Here is a 19,735-nt window from a genome sequence, read left to right as displayed (position 1 = left end):
TCTTTACTCAACCAACATAACATAAAGATAAGAGTACACACTATATGCGTTAGTACTCAACTACTACAACATGCAAGGGTCGGTTCATAATGTGAACCCGACTAAATGAGCTGGCGCTATAACTATGCTAGTCTCAAGTAATCCAAAATGGCTATCGCACAGTCTGTCATCCCACTGGCCGCATATCACCTATAATCTCACCAACCATGCCAGTGGTGTAGATGCGGAAGCTATCACCCAGGCGGGTCATCAATGTCCGTCGTAGCAATAGTTGAGCTCGATATCTCAACACTCCTCCTCGAGCTCAACTCCACACACTGCACTCCAAGTAAACTCCTAAACCTGTGGAGCTTCTCTGTGCCCAATGCCTTCATGAAGATGTCTGTCACCTGATTCTCTGTGCTGACATATACCAGATCTACATCTCCTGCTAGAACCTTCTCCCTCACAATGTGCTCTATACTCGACAAGGCAACTGTTGGTTGCTTCTTACTGCTCCAACTCACAGTAACTCTCCCAAATGAGAATATAAAACCACTGGTAGATCTCCTGTCTGCAATACTATCAGCCCAATCAGCATCTATGTACCCATGCAACTGTATCTCTGAACCAGCCTCATAGAAAAGTCCATAATCAACTGTGGACTTCATGTACCCTAAGGATCCGTCTAGCCGCATCCAAGTGTGGCTTCCTAGGGGCCTGCATAAACTGACTCACAAGTCCAACAGCATAGCTCAAGTCTAGCCTCGTAATGGTCATGTAGATCAAACTACACACTATGCACCTATATGTAGTGGGGTCCTCCAAAAGCTTTTCTGTATCTGCCAAAAGCTTTGTGTTCTGCTCCAAAGGCACTGAAATAGGCTTAGAGCTTGTCATACCATACTTGGACAACATGTCCAAGCTCTGCCTTTGCAATAGCAAAATGCCATGAGGTGATCTCACCACCTCTATGCCCAAGAAACACCGCACCTCACCCAAATCCTTCATCTCAAACTTCTGCTTCAAAAGCATCCTGACATCATGTATGTTTGCATCACTATCACCAGTGATAATCAAGTCATCCACATAGATGACTAATAGCATGATCCATCTGTCTGTCTTTTTCACATATAGTAAAAAATCTGCATTGAATATTTCAAATCCAATGGTAACAAAATACTCCCTGATCTTGTTTGACCATGTTCTGGGTGCCTACTTCAAGCCATACAAGGCTTTGGGTAACCTGCACACAAAATCTGGATGTGCATCACTCTCATAACCTGGTGGCTGCATCATGTACACTTCTTCTTACAAATCACCATGCAAGAATGCATTCTTCACATCCATTTGATGTAAAGACCAACCCTTCGCTACAGCCATAGCAATGACAGCTCTCACGGTTGCCATTCTTGCAACCGGGTTGAATGTCTCCTCATAGTCTATGCCATAAGTCCGCGCATAGTCCTTGGCAACCAATCTTGCCTTATACCTCCTCACTGAACCATCAACATTGTGCTCGACTTTATACACCCACTTACATCCAATTGCCTTCTTTTCCTTAGGCAAAGGCACTAACTCTCATATTGCATTTGCATCCAATGCTTCCATCTTCTCATCCATGGCATCTTCCCATTTCTTATTTCCAATTGTCTGCTCAAAGCAAGTGGACTCAACCTCCTGTATTGCTTTTACCATGTAAGCATAATGATGGGTTGTATATCCATCATATCTTCCTCGTAAACCTGTGTACACCTGGATCACTGCTAGATGTCCTGAAAACAGCCCTGGTTCTCCTTACACCAGGAGTAACCACAGACAAAATGCCAAGCTCCTCATCAAGCATATAAGTGACCTGCTAACAAATCAAGCACAAAAGGTTGATCTACCTTTTTCTTCCCTTTCCATGATACATGTGTACCTACATCGTTCCTCAACCTGCCTAACCATGGGCTAACATTGGATCCACTGCTCGAGGACTCCCCGGTCCACTCAGCACCTGTGATTGCTGCTCTACATGTGGTGCAGCATCAGCACTTCTTACATCTGCATCTTCTATTGCCTTCACTACTTGTGCATACCAGCTACTCATCTCATCAAAGGAAACATCTCTGCTTACTCGCATCTCACGAGTGGTAGGGTTATAGTATCTACAACCTTTTTGCTCCACAGCATAACCAATGAAGATACATTTCTCTGTCTTTGGATCCAACTTTGTTGTCACTTCATCAGGAACATGTACATATACAATATACCCAAACACTTTGAAGTGAGACACATCCGGTCTTTTCTGCCTATAAACTTTTGTTCAGAAGTCATACCATGAACAGCTGCAGTGGGTGTCCTGTTCATAATGTACACAGCAGTTGCTACTGCTTCTGCCCAAAAGTAATGTGGCATATTCTTTTCAGCCATCAAGGCACATGCCACTTCTGCAATGTGCTTGTTTTTCCTTTCTCCAACACCATTCTGTTGCAGAGTGTACCTACACGTAAGCTACCTCTTGATTCCCTGCTTTCTCAAGAAATCGTTGAAGTCTTTGGAGAAATATTCTCCCCCCCATCTAATCTTAGGCATTTTATTTGCATGCCTTTTTTCTTCTCGACCAAGGCTTTAAATCTCTGAAAGTGAGCAAACACCTCACTTTTCTCCTTCATGAAAAAAACCCACACTTTCCTGGTGTGGTTATCAATGAACGTAACATAGTACCTACAACTTGCAACTGTTACAGTCTTGGTCAGTCTCCACACATCTGAATGTATGACATCCAATGGCCTTGCACTGACATGCTTTTCATGTGGAAAAGCATGTTTCGCTTGCTTACGAAGTTGGCATGCTTCACATACATTCACATGACCAATGCGCTTGTGCGATATGTCAATATCTGCAATGACACATGTTCCATACGCAAACATGGCTTGTAATAAGCAACGGAAAAGTTCGTATTGGAGGATCCTGTCACACAAATGCTCACACCGTCTTCTTTATCCTGAGTTTCGTGAGTTTAGCAATCCACTTTAATACTTCAAACCTTAAAAGAGATATGAGAGAGAGAGAGATGAGAACTGTACACCAGATTGGGTCCCAAATTACCCACTGAAGGGTCCCCTATCCCGTTACCAAGATAGTATTTGTGTTATTACTTTAGAGAGAATGACTGTGGACTGTATATAAGCCAAACGCAAAATCTCCGAGGATCGGAAGCCTGGCTGAACTGTACACGGCTGTAGAAACACCTCAATGAACTGATCTCGAGCCTATGCACTCTTCCCAAGGGCATGAGGAAGGGCTGCACACCTGAGGTTGAGAAAGGACTGTGGTGGACTGTTCTAAGCTATGTAACTATGTTGTAAATGCTTATGAATGATATGTTACCTTCACCAGATGACTGTTGCATGTATGGATGATGCACAGAAGACAGAATACTGTTGTAGAACTGATGCTCGACTGAAACGCAGACTGTAGACTGGAACGCAATGCTGGAAACACTGTTGTAGATCTGCAAACGCAAGACTGAACTGTCCAGAGTACTTGTTGGCTGTGATCTATGCTCAAACGTAGAGGGAACCTGCTGTACTGGGACCTAGCAGGGTGCTGTATGCAGGCGCCTATGGGCTCAAGGGACAGAACTGCTGCATTAGGGTACAAATGGTTGCGCCTGATGGCTGTAGGGACTGTGGAGCTGCTGGCTGCTGAATGGACTGCAAGAAGGGCTACGCCTAATGACTGTGGAGCTGTGGACTACTTAAGGGGACTGCAAGAAGGCTGAAGCACAACACAAACTCCAGAAGGGCAAGAACCAGTCTAGGCTAAAGGGGGGGAATGCTCCTAGTGCTGAGGAGGAAGGTGCCTAGCTCACTGAAGACCGAATGAATGTCTAAGCCCTATGCAAGCCTATTTATACTAACTAGGGGCTGGTCAAGTTGGCTGGTCATTTATTTAATAAACTTTATGTTTATAAATGACATTAAATGCTATATAAATACCATAAAATATGAAAAAAAATACCAAATAAATCCTAGTAAATTCCCCGAGGCTTTTGGGACGTTCTAAATGATGCAGAAGCATATGAATGCATATTATGCAACATGCAGAGTGCTTTCTGATGCAAACCCTAAGGCTTCTAGTGACTCTACATGCATGAATGATTCTCTCCAAGTGGGTTAAGGGACTTGACTGACTGACTGACCCGCTAAGGCTGAGGAATGACCTACGTAGCTCGTGCCTGACTTATCTTGGACTGAGGATGTACAATGGTGTCACGGCATACAACAAATATCATCCTACTGGGTTCTAATAGTGTACAAATGTTGCACTGCTGATAATGAGCCAGTTTGTGCACTGAGTGCATGTGACATTCCCTCTTGCTTAGCTTGGCGGCAGGTTCATGGCTTCCAAGTAGTCCGTCAATAACTGGGGGTACTCCTGGAAGAACTCCTCGTCTAGCCATATGGCATCGTGGGTACCTTGTGTCAGAATATGCAGCGGAAATGATATCCAAACTTGGGTAGACAAGAGCAAGTAGACTGCAGAAAATAATCAGCACAAGAAACACAGAGAGATGTGTGTAAACTCTTCTCTATACACAAGATCCCGAAGATACTGAATGAGAAAGTGGAGGAGGATGGGGGGCAATATATACAAGCCCATGAGGGCAGTCGGCCAGCTCTAAAAGAGGCCCACGACTGGACAAAATCCCACGACTGCTGAATATAGCAGTCGGCCAGCATCTGATGCCCCACGCCTGGACAGAACAAGTCGGCCAGCACTCCTACAGCCCACGACTGATACAGATGCAGTCGGCCAACTTCAGAGTGCTCCTGGCATCAACTAGCAGCCCTCCAGCCACTAGAAAAACTGGGAAAAATAGGGAAAAAATACGGGGAGTGTGGAAAAATGATATACGGGCGGGCACACCGGTGTATAAAACTGGACAGGAGATGACTTCTAACACCCCCTCTCAGCTCTTGGCTGTGTAACCAACCACTGGGAGCTGGGGTGCCGCCTGAGCAAATCCTGAGAGCGACTTTGTGAAGAGGTCCACCGTACTGTCCTCCGTCGAACAGAACTCCAGCAAGATGTCATCAGCAACAATCTGTTCACGAACAAAGTGCCTCTGGATGACCATGGGTTCCTCCAATGGAAGCCCAAACCTGCAATGTAACCTCCTCCTGCTCCGTAAAACTGCTCCTGGGCCATAAGTAGATCTCCTCGTGTCCGGATCTCCTCCCCAAACCGAGTCACTCCAACCGTGGAGTCGGACTCCATCCAACAATCCCCCTCCTGTGTACAAGAGTCCATGATCCTTCGCATGCCGCAGAAACCACAGGAAACGCGATCCTGCCTCCCAAAGAGACATCTGCAACCAAGAGCTCAACTGCCTCATCAGGAAGCTCCCGTCCAATCCGGTGTCCATCAACCAGATCAATGAACCATACAACTTCTGAGTCACAGAGACATCACACTGCTCACAAGGATCAACACCTGTTACGGTGCACAAGCAAGTCCTGGAAACCTGATGAAACCTGTCAACCACCCCCTCTGAATCCGGAACCATAAAGCCTGGAGAAACCACCTCCTTCTGCAAGTAATCACCTGCTACCTGCCTGGCTTTCCGTAAGGTCCCCGTGGAAAGAACATCCTCAACTACTGGAAGTTCTATGTCCCGAACACGACGAGACATCAGAGCAAAAGTGACCTGTTCAGCTTCCTCTGACTCACGAACACAAGAACTACCAACCTCAATACTGGGAAGTTCCTGACAACTGCTGCCATCTACTGGTAAGCTATCCACCACCTGGTCTCGGAAAGCTCGCACCTGCAGCGTATCCACACCTGAGTAGCTATTACCACACTGCCACTCATCACAATCTTGAGGACCTGGGAGAGAGAGTGCTGAAAGCCTATAGACTCCATTCTCCACTCCACCTTCCCAAACCACTTGGCCTGTTGCTTTGTCCCGGAGAGCAACAAAATGCTCATCAAACTCCACCCGTACGCCAGTCTTGCAAACCTGATGCACTGACAACAGATGAAAACCAAGTGCCGGAACATACAACACCTGGGAGGAATGCTTCCCCCCTCTGCCATCGGGAACTATCTCCATCCTGCCCTCACTGTGAACTGGGATAGTGGACGTACCCCCAGTAAGAATATGACCAGAAAGCCTGCAGAGATCCTGTAAACCGGAACGGGAAGGAGTCATGTGCCTGGAAGCACCACCATCGAGAATCCACTCCCGAGTATCCGTCGCGGAGAATCCACCAATCTCCTCCCTGCCTGAAGAAAATGAAGCATCGGTGTCCATCACCTCCAGGTGCACAAAAGCCGAAGTCTTCATGATTGCTGAGGAATCTTCTCCCTTCTCGGTCTTCCGCTTGGGACACTGCCTCCAGTAGTGGCCTTTCTCGCCACAATCATTACAGGTCCTCTCTGCCTTTAGCTTCTCGCGGTCAGCTTCGGACATCTTCTCAGAAGACTTCTCCGATGAAGCCTTTCCTTTGTCCGAGTTACGGCCTTTCGACCGTTGGCCAGTAAAGGCCTCCGAACCTCCGCACCGTGAGGAGGGTTCGTGAAACGTTCCTCCTGGTCCAAGACCATTGGCACAAGCTCCTCCCAAGTAATGGTGCTGAGCCTGCCACTCGTGATCAACGAGGAATAGAAAGCAGAATACTGACCAGGCAAGTGGGAAAGTAACGTGATGGCCATATCTTCGGACGATATCTCTTTCCCAGCTTGAAGGGCTTCCTGCTGAAGGGCCTGCAGCTTGTTAACGTGTTCCCGCATCGTCGAAGACTTTGCAGGGTTCATAACCCTCATCTGCACTTCCAAGGATATCCGCTTCATGGGTGACACCCTGTTGTACAAAGAAGCCAAGTGCTCCCATATGCCTCTCGCCAGCGTCATGTGCTTCACATGGTTGATCACCTGTGGTGTGCAATTGAGGAATATAAACGACCGGACCCTGGCGTTGACACGGTCCCACATTTGTGCCTGTGCCTCTCGGTCCTTCCTCGTCGATAATAACTCCCCTTCCTCAGCTTCCGGCCTTGGCACCCCTTTGATAATAAAATCAGCAAGATCATATGACTCCAAAACTGACTCCATCATGACCTTCCAGATGCCGTAATTGGACCCGTCCAACTGCCGATCCACTGGGAACGTGGGGAGAGTCGGAATCTTCACGTGCTTCTCAGCCATCTCGATTAAATCCGCCATCTCGGAGAGTAACCTGAAAGGGTGGGTGGGTGGGAAAAATCTGAAAATCAGAAAATATGCAAGTGGCTGTCCAGCCCTTCTGCCCGCCTTCCTCTTGCACCTTCACTTCCCGTTCAGCCCGAAACAGTCCACCGATCAGCAACCTGTTGCTCCCCCTCTTGCTCAGAAAAACGCCCAAGATCTCCTAGAGCCTAGGGCTCTGATACCATGTCAGAATACGCAGCGGAAATGATATCCAAACTTGGGTAGACAAGAGCAAGTAGACTGCAGAAAATAATCAGCACAAGAAACACAGAGAGATGTGTGTAAACTCTTCTCTATACACAAGATCCCGAAGATACTGAATGAGAAAGTGGAGGAGGATGGGGGGCAATATATACAAGCCCATGAGGGCAGTCGGCCAGCTCTAAAAGAGGCCCACGACTGGACAAAATCCCACGACTGCTGAATATAGCAGTCGGCCAGCATCTGATGCCCCACGCCTGGACAGAACAAGTCGGCCAGCACTCCTACAGCCCACGACTGATACAGATGCAATCGGCCAGCTTCAGAGTGCTCCTGGCATCAACTGGCAGCCCTCCAGCCACTAGAAAAAATGAAAAAAATAGGAAAAAAATACGGGGAGTGTGGAAAAATGATATACGGGCGGGCACACCCACAACAGAGGCCCTGGTGTATAAAACTGGACAGGAGATGACTTCTAACACCTTGATCTCGGAATTTCATATAGAACTGACGTATCCGTCGACCAGAACCATGCTTCCATCGATGAAGAAGGATTTGCTCGGGCTCAATAACTTCTACTTCGTCTACCACGTCTAGCTGCTGTTCATCTGAAACATCAAACACTTCTTGACCAACACATGGTTTTAGCCAAGAAACATGGAAAACATCAGGCATTGTCCAACTGGTAGGCAACTTTAACTTCATAGAGACATCACTAACTATTGGAAAAGAGCCAACACTACGAAATGAAAGCTTGGGACAACGTTTGCCCACTTGTTTCAATCTCTGTTTCATGATACGCAGATAGACCCAATCCCCTTCCTTGAAGTGGACAACTCGTCTAGACTTACATGCCTGTCTGTGAACTGAATAATGGCCAGGCTCAAAATTGAGGGCCAAACTGGGTTGAGTACCAAACTCTGCGGAATCGACATACTGATCTTCTAAGTCTTTTCCAGAGATGTTGAGAATGGTTGACTCCTGACTCGTCTGGATGTTGGTCTTTCTACTAAGAACATCTGCTACTGGGTTATGCTGACCAGGGATGTACTTAATCATTCCTCCAACCTGTTGGAAGAGCTGACCCTGTCTAGTGTTCTGAGCACTCCACTGGGCACTTGGCATCATCGGGAGCCACTTAAGTGCTTGGTGGTCTGTGGTGACTGTGAAAATGTGTCCATAAGGAAGATGTTTCAAATGTTTGAGAACTGACTGCTGTTCTGGCTTGCCCTTGAAAGTTTTGGAAAGACAAGAGGGAAAGTTGCTAGGAGGTTCTGCTAACTGTGGGATACTGGGTGGGAGATCATCCTTAAAAATGTATGAATGAGAAAGGAGATCTGCCAACTGAGGGACTGAAGAAGATGAGACAGCGGTTATCGATGAGATAGAAGCTGTCTGAGCATAAATCAATGCTCCTTCTGCTGCTCCCTTGCACATGGCTCGGACTTGGTGTCTATGCTGATCATAGAAGAAAAGGATTTAGGTGAGAACTCTTCTTCACAAAGTAAGAACACATCAAAAAGCACGTCTGCCCACAACATATCCACACTCTAGCTCGCCAATCTGCTTGCCCCTAGCGTGCACATGACAAAACCTTTCACATTCATGGGACAAAGGAGATACCAAAGGAGTCAGGCATGGCAACACAGAAGGACCAACCCTCTCGACAAAACTGAGTTTAAGGACAGCCCATTCTTTTCGCTACAAGCATGAAGTTAGCCACACCAAAAACAATACACTTTACTCCACTAATGGCAAGCCCTACCACCTTTTTGGTTCTAGTGGAAAACGTTCTCAACCTCTACCATAAGGTGCAGCACGCAGGCATGCCAAGGGTCCATTAAGGCCATGTGAAATGTAGTGCCTTACCCTAAACAGTACTCAGACTGAGTACAATTCATGGGTGTGCTTCTAAAAGGTAATAGGATATTCAAATTTGTCTTTGTTGAAAGAGGCAACTACAGCAGCACCTCATCATCCATTCATAATCTATTGCGACCCCCTCATGTAGCTGATGCAGTAACTTGCTAGATGATGAGCAAGGGCGTCATCCAATCATCAATGACTTTCAACATATGCTAGAAAAACGATGCATTCCATGTTATGCAAACTCAATACAAGCCATGTATGAAGCAAGAGATAAACACACAGATGTAAGGACAAGAGCAACAGATGAGCTGATACCACATTCCTGATTATGCTATACTCAAATGCTACATGGGCCAGCCAATATGACAGAAAATATAGGCAGTTCATGTCACCGCCTTACTCATAAAAATATATTATATGTATGGAAAAAGAAGATCTGATTTGAGGTTAAAAAGAGACCTCCTTATTACACAAGGTAGATGAACACGCAATGCATCATGGTTTAACTTCTTTCCAATCTCAGGAAGAGGGAAAGTCAGCCAAATGAAGGGCACAGGCCTGTACTACATGTTGGCTGAAATAATGTGCAGCCTACCAAGAAAAAAGGACTAGATCACGGGTGACTAGAGGGGATTGACATGTATAGTGTCAGTTTACAAGTCTCTTTAGCTTTTGTCCCCGGCATAGTCGAAATGTGTTTCATACTTCTTGGCCTTCTGGCCTGACTTGTGTTCATAAAACTCCACAGCAGCAGCTCCAGCAAGAGCTGCCAGAGTCAATGCTTGAGAATGCAATCTGCCATGTCTCACACACACACACAAAAGAGGTATGAGAAAAAAGCCTTATTATAAGGAGAGCAATACCATAGGTTCGTAGAATCTTAGCTTTCCAAAAAGGTATATGGCAGAAAGCTAGGTATCAGAAACCCTAGCCTTAACCCCAATCTAAAGTAAAACGCAGACGTTTTCCCTAACCCTAACCCTTGAAATGAAAGAGACAGGTAGGGCTATAAGAAACCCTAACCTGGCATGCATTATCTTCACACTCGTTTTCATGTGAGGCCTGGACCAGTTGTAGGCGAGCGAAGCAGCCAGTCCCGATGCCCATAGCATACCTGTAAACCTAACAATTGATTACTCGCAACCCTAATAGTTGGACCCTAAATCTGTGTTAATCAACCACATACTATTTTTTTAACCCTGGTCGATTAGCCCTAATTTTCGCTATTGATTTAAAACCCCATATCCTCAAGCAACACCAATTCCTTCAAATTAACAAAACAGAGGAGTAAGTAAAGGGCAAAAAAAAAAAGACACGATGGGCTTACCAACAGATCGGAGCTTATGCTCGGAAACCCATTCTGTGATGCCATGCATGGTGCTTTCTTTCTGCTGCGACATATCTAGAAAGGAAGAATTCTGTGAGAGAGAGAGAGAGAGAAACCGCGATTTGATGTAATTTCCTTGAGCAACAAGTCTGAAAAGCTCCCAAATAAACATGTGTCGCCACCATGCTATCATGTCAAGGTGTCATGACTCATAACCCCTACCACCTTTGGGCACCCAATGCCCACGTTTTCATTCAAAGTGGGAAACTTCTTTTGGAATTTCCACAAAGTATTATATGAAAAAGCAATAGTATTTGTACAATTGAATTAAGTGAATCTAGACAAAACACCAAAGTTTTTTTGTGTTCATGAGGAGTCCATATGAATGTTTAAGCATACCAAATATATATCGGTCCCAAATTTTATTTTTGCATTAATTAATTAGACAAGGATGGTAGAGATTGTTTTTAATCTTAGGAAAGGAGGGGCAATTAAATGTCAGCACACCTTAGTGTTTTCAACATGGGTATGGATGTTTCTAGAGGTGTCTTTCTCTGAGGTTTCGCAGGAAGCATTAAAAAGACCTTTGCCTTGCATTTCAAGCCTTGAAAAAAGCCCCACAAGAGAGAGATGTAAACGCGTAGAGAGATGCGAACGTTGAGAGAGATTTTCATGGTTGTGTTCTCCATGTGCGATCAGGCAGGTGCAGAGGAGAGCGCGAGTGAGATGTTCGTGGAGCTACATTCCATACGTGCGATCAAATAGGTGCGAGAGAGACTCCAGCGCGATCGAAGGGAGAGAGAAAAAGAGAGAGAGTCCAACGCAATGGGGGAGACAGAGAGACTCCAGCATGATGTGGGGGAGAGAGAGTATCCAATGTAAGGTTAAAACCTTAGATCAATTAATTAATTAATCAAGCACTACCCAATTAATTAATTAATGGAGTGGTAGCCAGAATATAGACAAAACACAAAAGTTCTTTTGGTTCATGAGGGGTCCATATGAATGTTTAAGCATACAAATGACAAACATTAGTCATTCATCCCTTGTGGAGTACTCAAACTAAGTAGTTAAAATGATTCGATTTTTTCTCTTTTACTCTCTTTCCTTATGTATGTGACTAAAAGAGACCTGGCTCCATGATCCTCATTCATTTGAGACGCTTTGCCTTCAATCGTGCTTTGCGACATGCTATGGTCTCGGCCTCCCTTCGCAGGTTCTAGTGAGTCCCATGCTTGTATGCAATTATGACCTTACCTCTTTCGCCCCAGATGATCTAACGGCCCACCTTTTGCATCAATAGTAGGTACTCCTAACGAATCTTACCACAAAAATAATTTTCCTTACAATAGTGATTTGTAGCACAAGAAAAAAAACATTTCCTTCATTATTGGGATGGTAAGAAAAAGTCTCTAATGAATCAAATTTAAAAATATTCAAATATGGTGGTTAATTTGGTGGTATCTCTATTTGCATATTCCATGTCTTCAATCTGTAGGAATTAATACATGTCTTTAATCTGTAGGGACTAATCCTTCTCCCCCCCCTTCCCGACTCGCCTTAGGCCCAAGATCCTCCCGTAGTTACTACTTTTTCAATGCCTATACGCACTCGCCCATGGCGCTTTTTATCCACTCACTGAATCTAGACAAAACACAAAAGTTTTTATTGTGTTCATGATGAGGAGTCCATACGAATGTTTAAGCATACAAATTGTAAACATTAATCATTCATCCCTTGTGGAGTACTCAAACTAAGTAGTTGAAATAATTCGATTTTCTCTCTTTTACTCTCTTTCCTTATGCATGTGAATAAAAGAGACTCAAGGCGGGGAGAGAGGATAGGGTCTTACCACAAAAATAATTTTCCTTACAGTAGTGATTTAATGAATGTTTCCAATCTCCTAGTGTAGCACACGAAAAAAAGCATTTTCTTCATATTGGGATGGTAAGAAATAGGGTCTAATGAATCAAATTTAAAAATATTCCAATATGGTGATTAGATTTGGTATATCTATTTTCATATTACATATCTTCAATCTATAGAACTAATCATTCTTTTTCATATTACATATCTTCAATCTATAGAACTAATCATTCTTTTTTTTCCCTTGACTAGCTTTAGTCCCAAGATCCTCTCGTAGTTACTATTTTTTCATCGCCCATAGGCACCCACTCAACGCTTTTTTATCCGCATATAAGCAATGCCGCCAAGGAATCACCTTATGGGGGTTTGAACCCAGGACCTCTTGGTCCTAGGCAAACACCTTCACCATTTGGGCTATCACCTCATTAGTAAAGAGTGTGGGGGAGAGAGAGAGCTTGAGTTCCTTACAAGCAAACATACACACACACACACACACACACACACAAAAGAGTGCAAGACACAAGAGAGATGGATGGCTGATTTTTCTTCTTTTTTCTTCTCTTCTCTATAACCATACAACTAAAAGATAAGAGTACATACATAAAGGGAAAGTACTCTCCTACAACATACAAAGTGGTCAGTCTATAGTTGGCGCTATAACTATGCCATAACTCTAGTACCCCAAAGTGGCTATCACATAGCATGTCATCCACTGGTGGCATATCAACCATAGTTATAGTTGGCGCTATAACTATGCCATAACTCTAGTACCCCAAAGTGGCTATCACATAGCATGTCATCCACTGGTGGCATATCAACCATAATCGCACCAACCATGCCAGTGACATAAGTGCGGAAGCTATCACCCAGGTGGGTCATCAATGTCCGTTTGTAGCACAAGTTGAGCTCGATATCTCAACACTCCCCCTCGAGCTCAACTCCACACACTACACTCCAAATAAGCTCCTAAACTTGTGGAGATTCTTTGTGTCCAATGCCTTCCTGAAGATGTCAGCCACATGATCCTCTATGCTGACATATACCAGATCTACATCACTTGCTTAGAACCTTCTCCCTCACAAAGTGAGTGTGCACCTCCATGTGCTTCATTCTAGCATGGTATATTAGGTTATTAGCCAATTGTATGGCCAACTATATGCTACTCATATTGTCTCATGATAAATGACAACTACCCTATCCACGGTAGGCCAACTGTATGCTACTCATATTGTCTCATGATAAATGACAACTACCCTATCCACGGCAGGCTCACCCATATCACTAAGTAGCTTTTGAAACCAAGCTACCTCACAAGCTGCCATATCAGCACCCTTGTACTCTACCTCTGTACTCGACAAGGCAACTGTTGGCTGCTTCTTACTGCTCTAACTCACAGCAGCACTCCCAAATGAGAACAGTCATGAAGATCAAGCTACCCACTATGCGCTTGTATGTAGTGGGGTCCTCCAAAATCTCATCCATATCTGCAAACGGAAAGCTTTGTGTTCTTCTCCAATGGCACTGAAATAGGCTTATAGCCTGTCATACCATACTTGGACAACATGTCCAAGCCATATTGCCTCTGCAATGACAAAATGCCATGAGGTGATCTCACCACCTCTATGCCCAAGAAATATCGCAGCTCACCTAAATCCTTCATCTCAAACTTTTGCTTCAAAAGCCTCCTAACATCCTGTATGTCAACATCACTATCACTGGTGATAATCAAGTCATACACATAGATAACTAATAGCATGATCCCTCTATCTGTCTTTTTCACATAAAGTGAAAAATATACATTGGATATTTGAAATCCAATGGTAACAAGATACTCCTCGATCTTCTCTTGACCATGCTCTCGGTGCCTGCTTCAAGCCATACAAGGCTTTGTGTAACATGCACACAAAATCTGGGTGTGCATCACTCTCATAACCTGGTGGCTACATCATGTAAACTTCTTCTTACAAATCACCATCCAAGAAGGCATTCTTTACATCCATCTGATGTAAAGACCAACCCTTTGCTACAGCCATAGTAATGATAACTCTCACGGTTGCCATTCTTGCAGCCAGGCTGAATGTCTCTTTATAGTCAATGCCATAAGTCTACACATAGCCTTTGGCCTCTAATCTTGCCCCATCTTTTCCTACATGAATTTTATTACACAATGAAGTCAAGGATGAAGAAGACCAAGCTTGGGCTACATCAACATCAAGATCTACATCGACATAAAGAAGATCAAGAGCTACATCAATATTACAAGCTACATTTTAAGAAGATCTTAATCACATATTGGTCATCGAGGGGGGACTCTCCCTTTATTTCTAATTGAGTTTATATGTTGAGTCAAGGGTTCTCTACCCGGGTAGTCCTTCAAAATCTGAGTTATTTATCTTTTAGATCCTTTTGGATTATGTAATGCCTTATTTGTATAAAAGGCTCCTCTCCATCATTTTTTTTTCCCCTGCTTTAGGCAAGGGGGGTTGTTTTGGTAGGCCGATGTAGGTTGTCTTTGTCACCCAAGGTAAGACCTGACCTCTGAGTCTTTCGCCAAGACCATGCTTGTTAAGCCTCTGAGCCACGCTTGTTGAGCCTCTGAGCCTTTTGTGCCATTCTCACTGGCCTCTGAGCCACACTTACTAGCATTTGGGTCTATTGAAGGCAATGCATGTAACTCCACCATCACTCTCAAGAGGGGTTTGTTGGATATTTCAGAGTTAGTCTAGATTCTAGTGTCTTTTGTGGTGTCAACACCCTCTTATTTAGCGTCAAAAGACAAAGGCCTTGGTGCCTATAAAAGCATGTACTTGGGTCCTTCATTCTTTCATATGAATACCATTCAATTTGTGTAATCTCTCTTGCACACTTGAGCTCTCCCTCCCTCCCTCCCTCCCTCTCTCTCTCTCTCTCTCTCTCTCTCTCTCTCTCTCTCTCTCTCTCTCTCTCACACACACACACACACACACACACACACACTCTACCATGATGATGATATTTCATCCTCCATAGCTCCTTGTGTAATCCTGTGGGTACCAAGAGACATCAACGTCATCTTCGTCTACCAACACAACCAAGCAATTACATGTGGTGGTCTAATCCGAGGCCCATTGTTGCCATCCCACTTTGTAAAAGAAGCACATGTGCAATAACATCTCTTCAATACTAAATGGGTAACGTTAAGTGCTTCTTGTTGTGAATTCGTTGCCACCATTAACGTTTTCGAAGGAGCCCTACAAGGGAGAGTTAGTGTAGGAAAATCCTAGAGTAAATTTGAAGCGTAGCCCTAGTGTGTAAACGCTGGTGTAGAAAGAAAAGAAGCTATCACCAAGAATTCGCCATCCCCGACCTATAGAGAAAGCGGGGGAAAAAAGGTTTAATAAAAGTAACCTTAATTTTCTCTAAGCTTCAATAACCTTAGTTTTCTCTAACGTTCAATAACCTTAATATTATTCAAATTACAACAAGTGGTTGTTCACATGTATGAGAAGAAAAGTTATTAAATCCCATTTGAAACCAACAATGGTTTCTTCATCTTCAATTTTGGGCTCTTCCATCCTCTCCATCCTCATGGAGAAGATGAACGAGACAAATTGTTGTTCATGGAAAGTACACGTGGAAGCCATTCTTGATGAGTGGGATTTACTCAAAGTGGTAGAATCCATGAGCCAAAAAGAAGATCCCAACAAAGATGAAGCCGATTGGGTAAGCAAGGATAAAAAAGCATGTAATCTCATTTTCCTCAACATTGGAGATGCACAACGTATGCATGTGGCTTCTCTCAAGAGTTCACAAGAAGTGTGGCAATCTCTTTGCAACATGTATGAGAGTAAGAATGTTTTTAACAAAATTCTCATTAAAAAGAAACTTTTTGATGCACAAATGAAAGAAGGTGAGGACATGGCAACTCATCTTGCAAACATATAATTTTTGTTTGATCAACTCACAAGCTTAAAGTCTCCAATCAGCAAAATGATGAAGCAATCATTTTTATTCTTGGAAGCTTGGCAGTCTCATATGAGCAATTTGCATCTATGCTTGGTGCACTTTGATGAAGATTCAGATCATATGTTTCTAACCTGTGCTTATATAAGAGGAAGTAAGAAGAAATAGTAAAGCAAAAGTTTCAATGGCTAGAGCTGATGCATTGATCTCAAGCACAAAGTCAAAGCCTTGGAAGTCAAGGCAACACTCAAGGAAGGATTTTGAGTCCCAATCGGATTCAAATCATGAAGAAAAAAGTTAACCCACAAGTCAATGCAAGGGTAATGTTGGAGGACAATGACCTATAAATAAATTATAGAATAATAATTAACAAGACATAGAGTAAAATTTGCACATAAGACAAGATTGGATTCAATTTACCCCACACAAGAGTGAGCCCACGCTTCCTCTTGGTGTATTTTATTCATATTACTTGAAATAACTTATGGGGCTCAAAATAGTTTTCACTTTTAGAAAGATATCAACTTCAATAAAAATAGCTTGCTTTATTGAACGCGCAAGCCAAACTACTCAAAATAGATATAAACCTCAAACCATAAGTGTGTACATCTCTTATAAAATTAAAAATGCATAAGGGAGCTTTCACATGTCTAAATAAATATATCCACTGACAAAATAAATATGGGTGTTGCCCAAAATGGAATAAATGTTACACAAAATCAAATAATATTACACTGACCCCTAAAGTCAAGTGTCTCAAAGTCTTCTTGACACCAACCACCAGCTCGCTCTATTATCTAACCTAAAGTTCTGCACTTACATCAACTATGCCAATCAATTAATAAACTAATTAATTAAAAATATAAATAACTACATGAAAATAAATCAAGACGATGCAACCCATACTCTCAACGCATGTATGAAATCACCCGTATACACATAGAGTAGGTTATGAGATCATCCAGATTTGGAAAGGTGTTCTAATTTAAACCCATTTAAGAGAATTCATAAATAATTTAAAAATGATTAAAAATCTAAAATCACGATCAAATACAATAACTTTAGGCAGACCATGATATGTAAAAACATGTTTAATGAAAAGATGTACAACTTGTGAAGCAGATAATGTCTTTTTGCATGCAATATGATATGCTTACTTACGAAATCTATCAACAATAGTCCAAAGCATATTATTTTGTATAGAAGTAACAGGTAAACCAGTAATAAAATACATAGAAATTTTTTTCCAAGGGCCATTAGGGATAGGAAATAGCATGACTAAGCCAGGTTGTATGATGTCACTTAACTTGTTAACAAGCAAGACATTTAGAAACAAAGTTGGAAACATTATTGTTTATATTAGGCCAATAAAAATTATCTATTACTACTTTCAAAGTAGTAAGTATACATCTATGGCCTATGTAATCTTGAAGGATTATACAATTTTTCTAAAAGCAATTGTCTAAATGGAAGAGTAATATATATACACTCTTTAAAGAAAAGAAATGCATCATGGTAGGAATAATTATCAACAGCATGTAAGTAATGCTTAGAGTTCACCTTTAACCATGCATCATGAAAATCAGGATCATTCTCATATGTATGACCCACGCATAGCATAATGCCAAGAACTAAAATATTTGTAATGGAATGATGTTTACTCAATGCATTGCTATACAACATTTTCTTGACTAGGCCGATATTGAATGAGATGATGAAAGCTTTGAATGAATGATGTCCATTTAACACGATGATCAGAAATCAAAGGTTAGGTACATAGAAGTCGTACTTTGTTGATCAGTTTTAATCAAAAACTCAAAACTCATCAAATAATATTTCCATATACTAAGTGCATGAACAACAGCAGCAAGAAGTTCTTTATCATAAGTGCTATATTTAGTTTTAGAGGGTTTGAGCCTCTCATATGTAAGAGGATGATCATCCTACATAAACACTACACTAATACATGATCCAATAGCATTAGTAATAACGACAAGGAAGGAAGGTTGAGAAAAATCAGGCAATTGAAGTACTAGAGCATGTGTCAAAATTTGCTTAAGCATATCAAAGGATTTACATTGGTGCTCACCCCATCAAAAAACAGTCTGTTTTTGAAAAAGCATAGTCAAAGGTAAAGTAATTAAAAAAAATTATGAGCAAATTTTCTATAGTAGCTACAAGACCTAGGAAAGAACAAAACTCATTAACATTTGTAAGATTCCTCCCCAGCCCCTCAAGGTGTCCAGTTTCTTCCCCTATAATCAATCCCCTTTTCAGAATAATAAAAGATCTTGTTTCTACCTATTTTGGCCTAGAGAGAGATAACTCAATTTTTAGATATCTTTGGATGGAAAAATATCCTTTCTTATTAAACTAAATTTCCCCGAAACAAAAGTTTAAAAAGAATTTCCTAAGGTGCATTAGAAATAAATTATAATCTGCTCAAAAGGCCTTAGCCTAAGGGTCCAGATTTTCTAAAAATTTTGGATTAAGGTTCTGAGGGGCCAATTAGATTAATCCAAATGTAGGGAGGAGATAAATTGAAGAAATAAAGAAAAACCCCCAAAAATGAGTAAATACTCACATAAGATGAAGAGTTGGACTAAGGACCAAGGAAAATAGTTAAAAAACTGATTTTTGACACCTCAAAATGGGGATTCCCCCTGATGAAGGAGGCGCCTTTTTTCTCATCTTTGCTTTTCATTTTAAATCAATAAAATGAGATATTTCATCTCTCCTCTCTCCTAATTCAAGTCTAGTTCCAAAAAGTAAGCTGAACTGACCCAAAAACAGTCAAAAATTGACTAAACTAATCTGGAAAATTCTAGAATCGGTTTGCTTGGTTTGAGGCTCACTTTTTCCTATAAATAGAAGCCTCCCCCTTTGTAAAAGCTTAATAGTGTTTATGCGATGTTACTCTACTCCTCCCCAGAGCCAAAAACATTGAATTCACTTGATAATTCACTTGTTTCTGACTAATTCCTCTACAAAGAATTGGTGGCCACTCTTGATCTAAACAACAGTAGAACCCTCAAGCCCTCAAGCCAAAGGAAAGCTCACAAAACTCCATGTAAGTTATTAATTCTAATCTATGGTTTTCTGAATTCTTTTCTTTTTAATGTGATTATGGATTATAAGACTTGATGAAAAGGCTTCCCCCTTTTCTTCATTAAGAATTTCAGCCTTTCTTTATCCTAAAATGAGTAACAAATAAATTGAGTTAAACTTTTTCTATTGATTACTCTTTAAAAGTGAAAAAATTGATTGGATTAGAGTGCTTTATTTCATCTTGGGAAAAATTTTAAAGTA

At 42.2% G+C, this 19,735-nt stretch overlaps 2 protein-coding genes across 2 annotated transcripts; both read right to left on the bottom strand.

Annotated features, from left to right (window-relative positions):
* Positions 1–3,081: 3,081 nt before the first annotated feature.
* LOC147641761 (uncharacterized) lies at positions 3,082–9,538 on the bottom strand. Its single transcript, XM_086799203.1, has 2 exons — positions 7,905–9,538; positions 3,082–4,445 (listed from the first exon to the last, which is right to left on the bottom strand). The coding sequence occupies exons 1-2, from the start codon at positions 8,857–8,859 to the stop codon at positions 4,348–4,350; spliced, it is 1,053 nt and encodes a 350-aa protein (XP_086655329.1). The 5' UTR covers positions 8,860–9,538; the 3' UTR covers positions 3,082–4,347.
* Positions 9,539–9,654: 116 nt separating this feature from the next.
* On the bottom strand, positions 9,655–10,773 carry LOC147641760 (uncharacterized). The gene is made up of 3 exons (XM_086799214.1): positions 10,619–10,773; positions 10,315–10,405; positions 9,655–10,086 (listed from the first exon to the last, which is right to left on the bottom strand). The coding sequence occupies exons 1-3, from the start codon at positions 10,689–10,691 to the stop codon at positions 9,957–9,959; spliced, it is 294 nt and encodes a 97-aa protein (XP_086655340.1). The 5' UTR covers positions 10,692–10,773; the 3' UTR covers positions 9,655–9,956.
* Between the last annotated feature and the right edge of the window lie 8,962 nt (positions 10,774–19,735).

The sequence above is a fragment of the Cibotium barometz genome, chromosome 1 (assembly GCF_041138505.1).
Source record: "Cibotium barometz isolate CiBa-2024 chromosome 1, ASM4113850v1, whole genome shotgun sequence".
Taxonomy (NCBI): Eukaryota; Viridiplantae; Streptophyta; class Polypodiopsida; order Cyatheales; family Cibotiaceae; genus Cibotium; species Cibotium barometz.
This window is presented reverse-complemented; position numbering and strand designations above follow the sequence as displayed.

Bases quoted from the DNA above. Each gene is read 5' to 3' on its own strand.
- LOC147641760 (XM_086799214.1), bottom strand. From the start codon at position 10,691: ATGTCGCAGCAGAAAGAAAGCACCATGCATGGCATCACAGAATGGGTT. The intron at 10,406-10,618 runs GTAAGCCCATCG...TTAGGTTTACAG, and splicing joins GCATAAGCTCCGATCTGTTG to GTATGCTATGGGCATCGGGA. The intron at 10,087-10,314 runs GTTAGGGTTTCT...GAGACATGGCAG, and splicing joins GTGAAGATAATGCATGCCAG to ATTGCATTCTCAAGCATTGA.
- LOC147641761 (XM_086799203.1), bottom strand. From the start codon at position 8,859: ATGTGCAAGGGAGCAGCAGAAGGAGCATTGATTTATGCTCAGACAGCT. The intron at 4,446-7,904 runs GTGTTAGAAGTC...TTCTGACACAAG, and splicing joins TATGAAATTCCGAGATCAAG to GTACCCACGATGCCATATGG.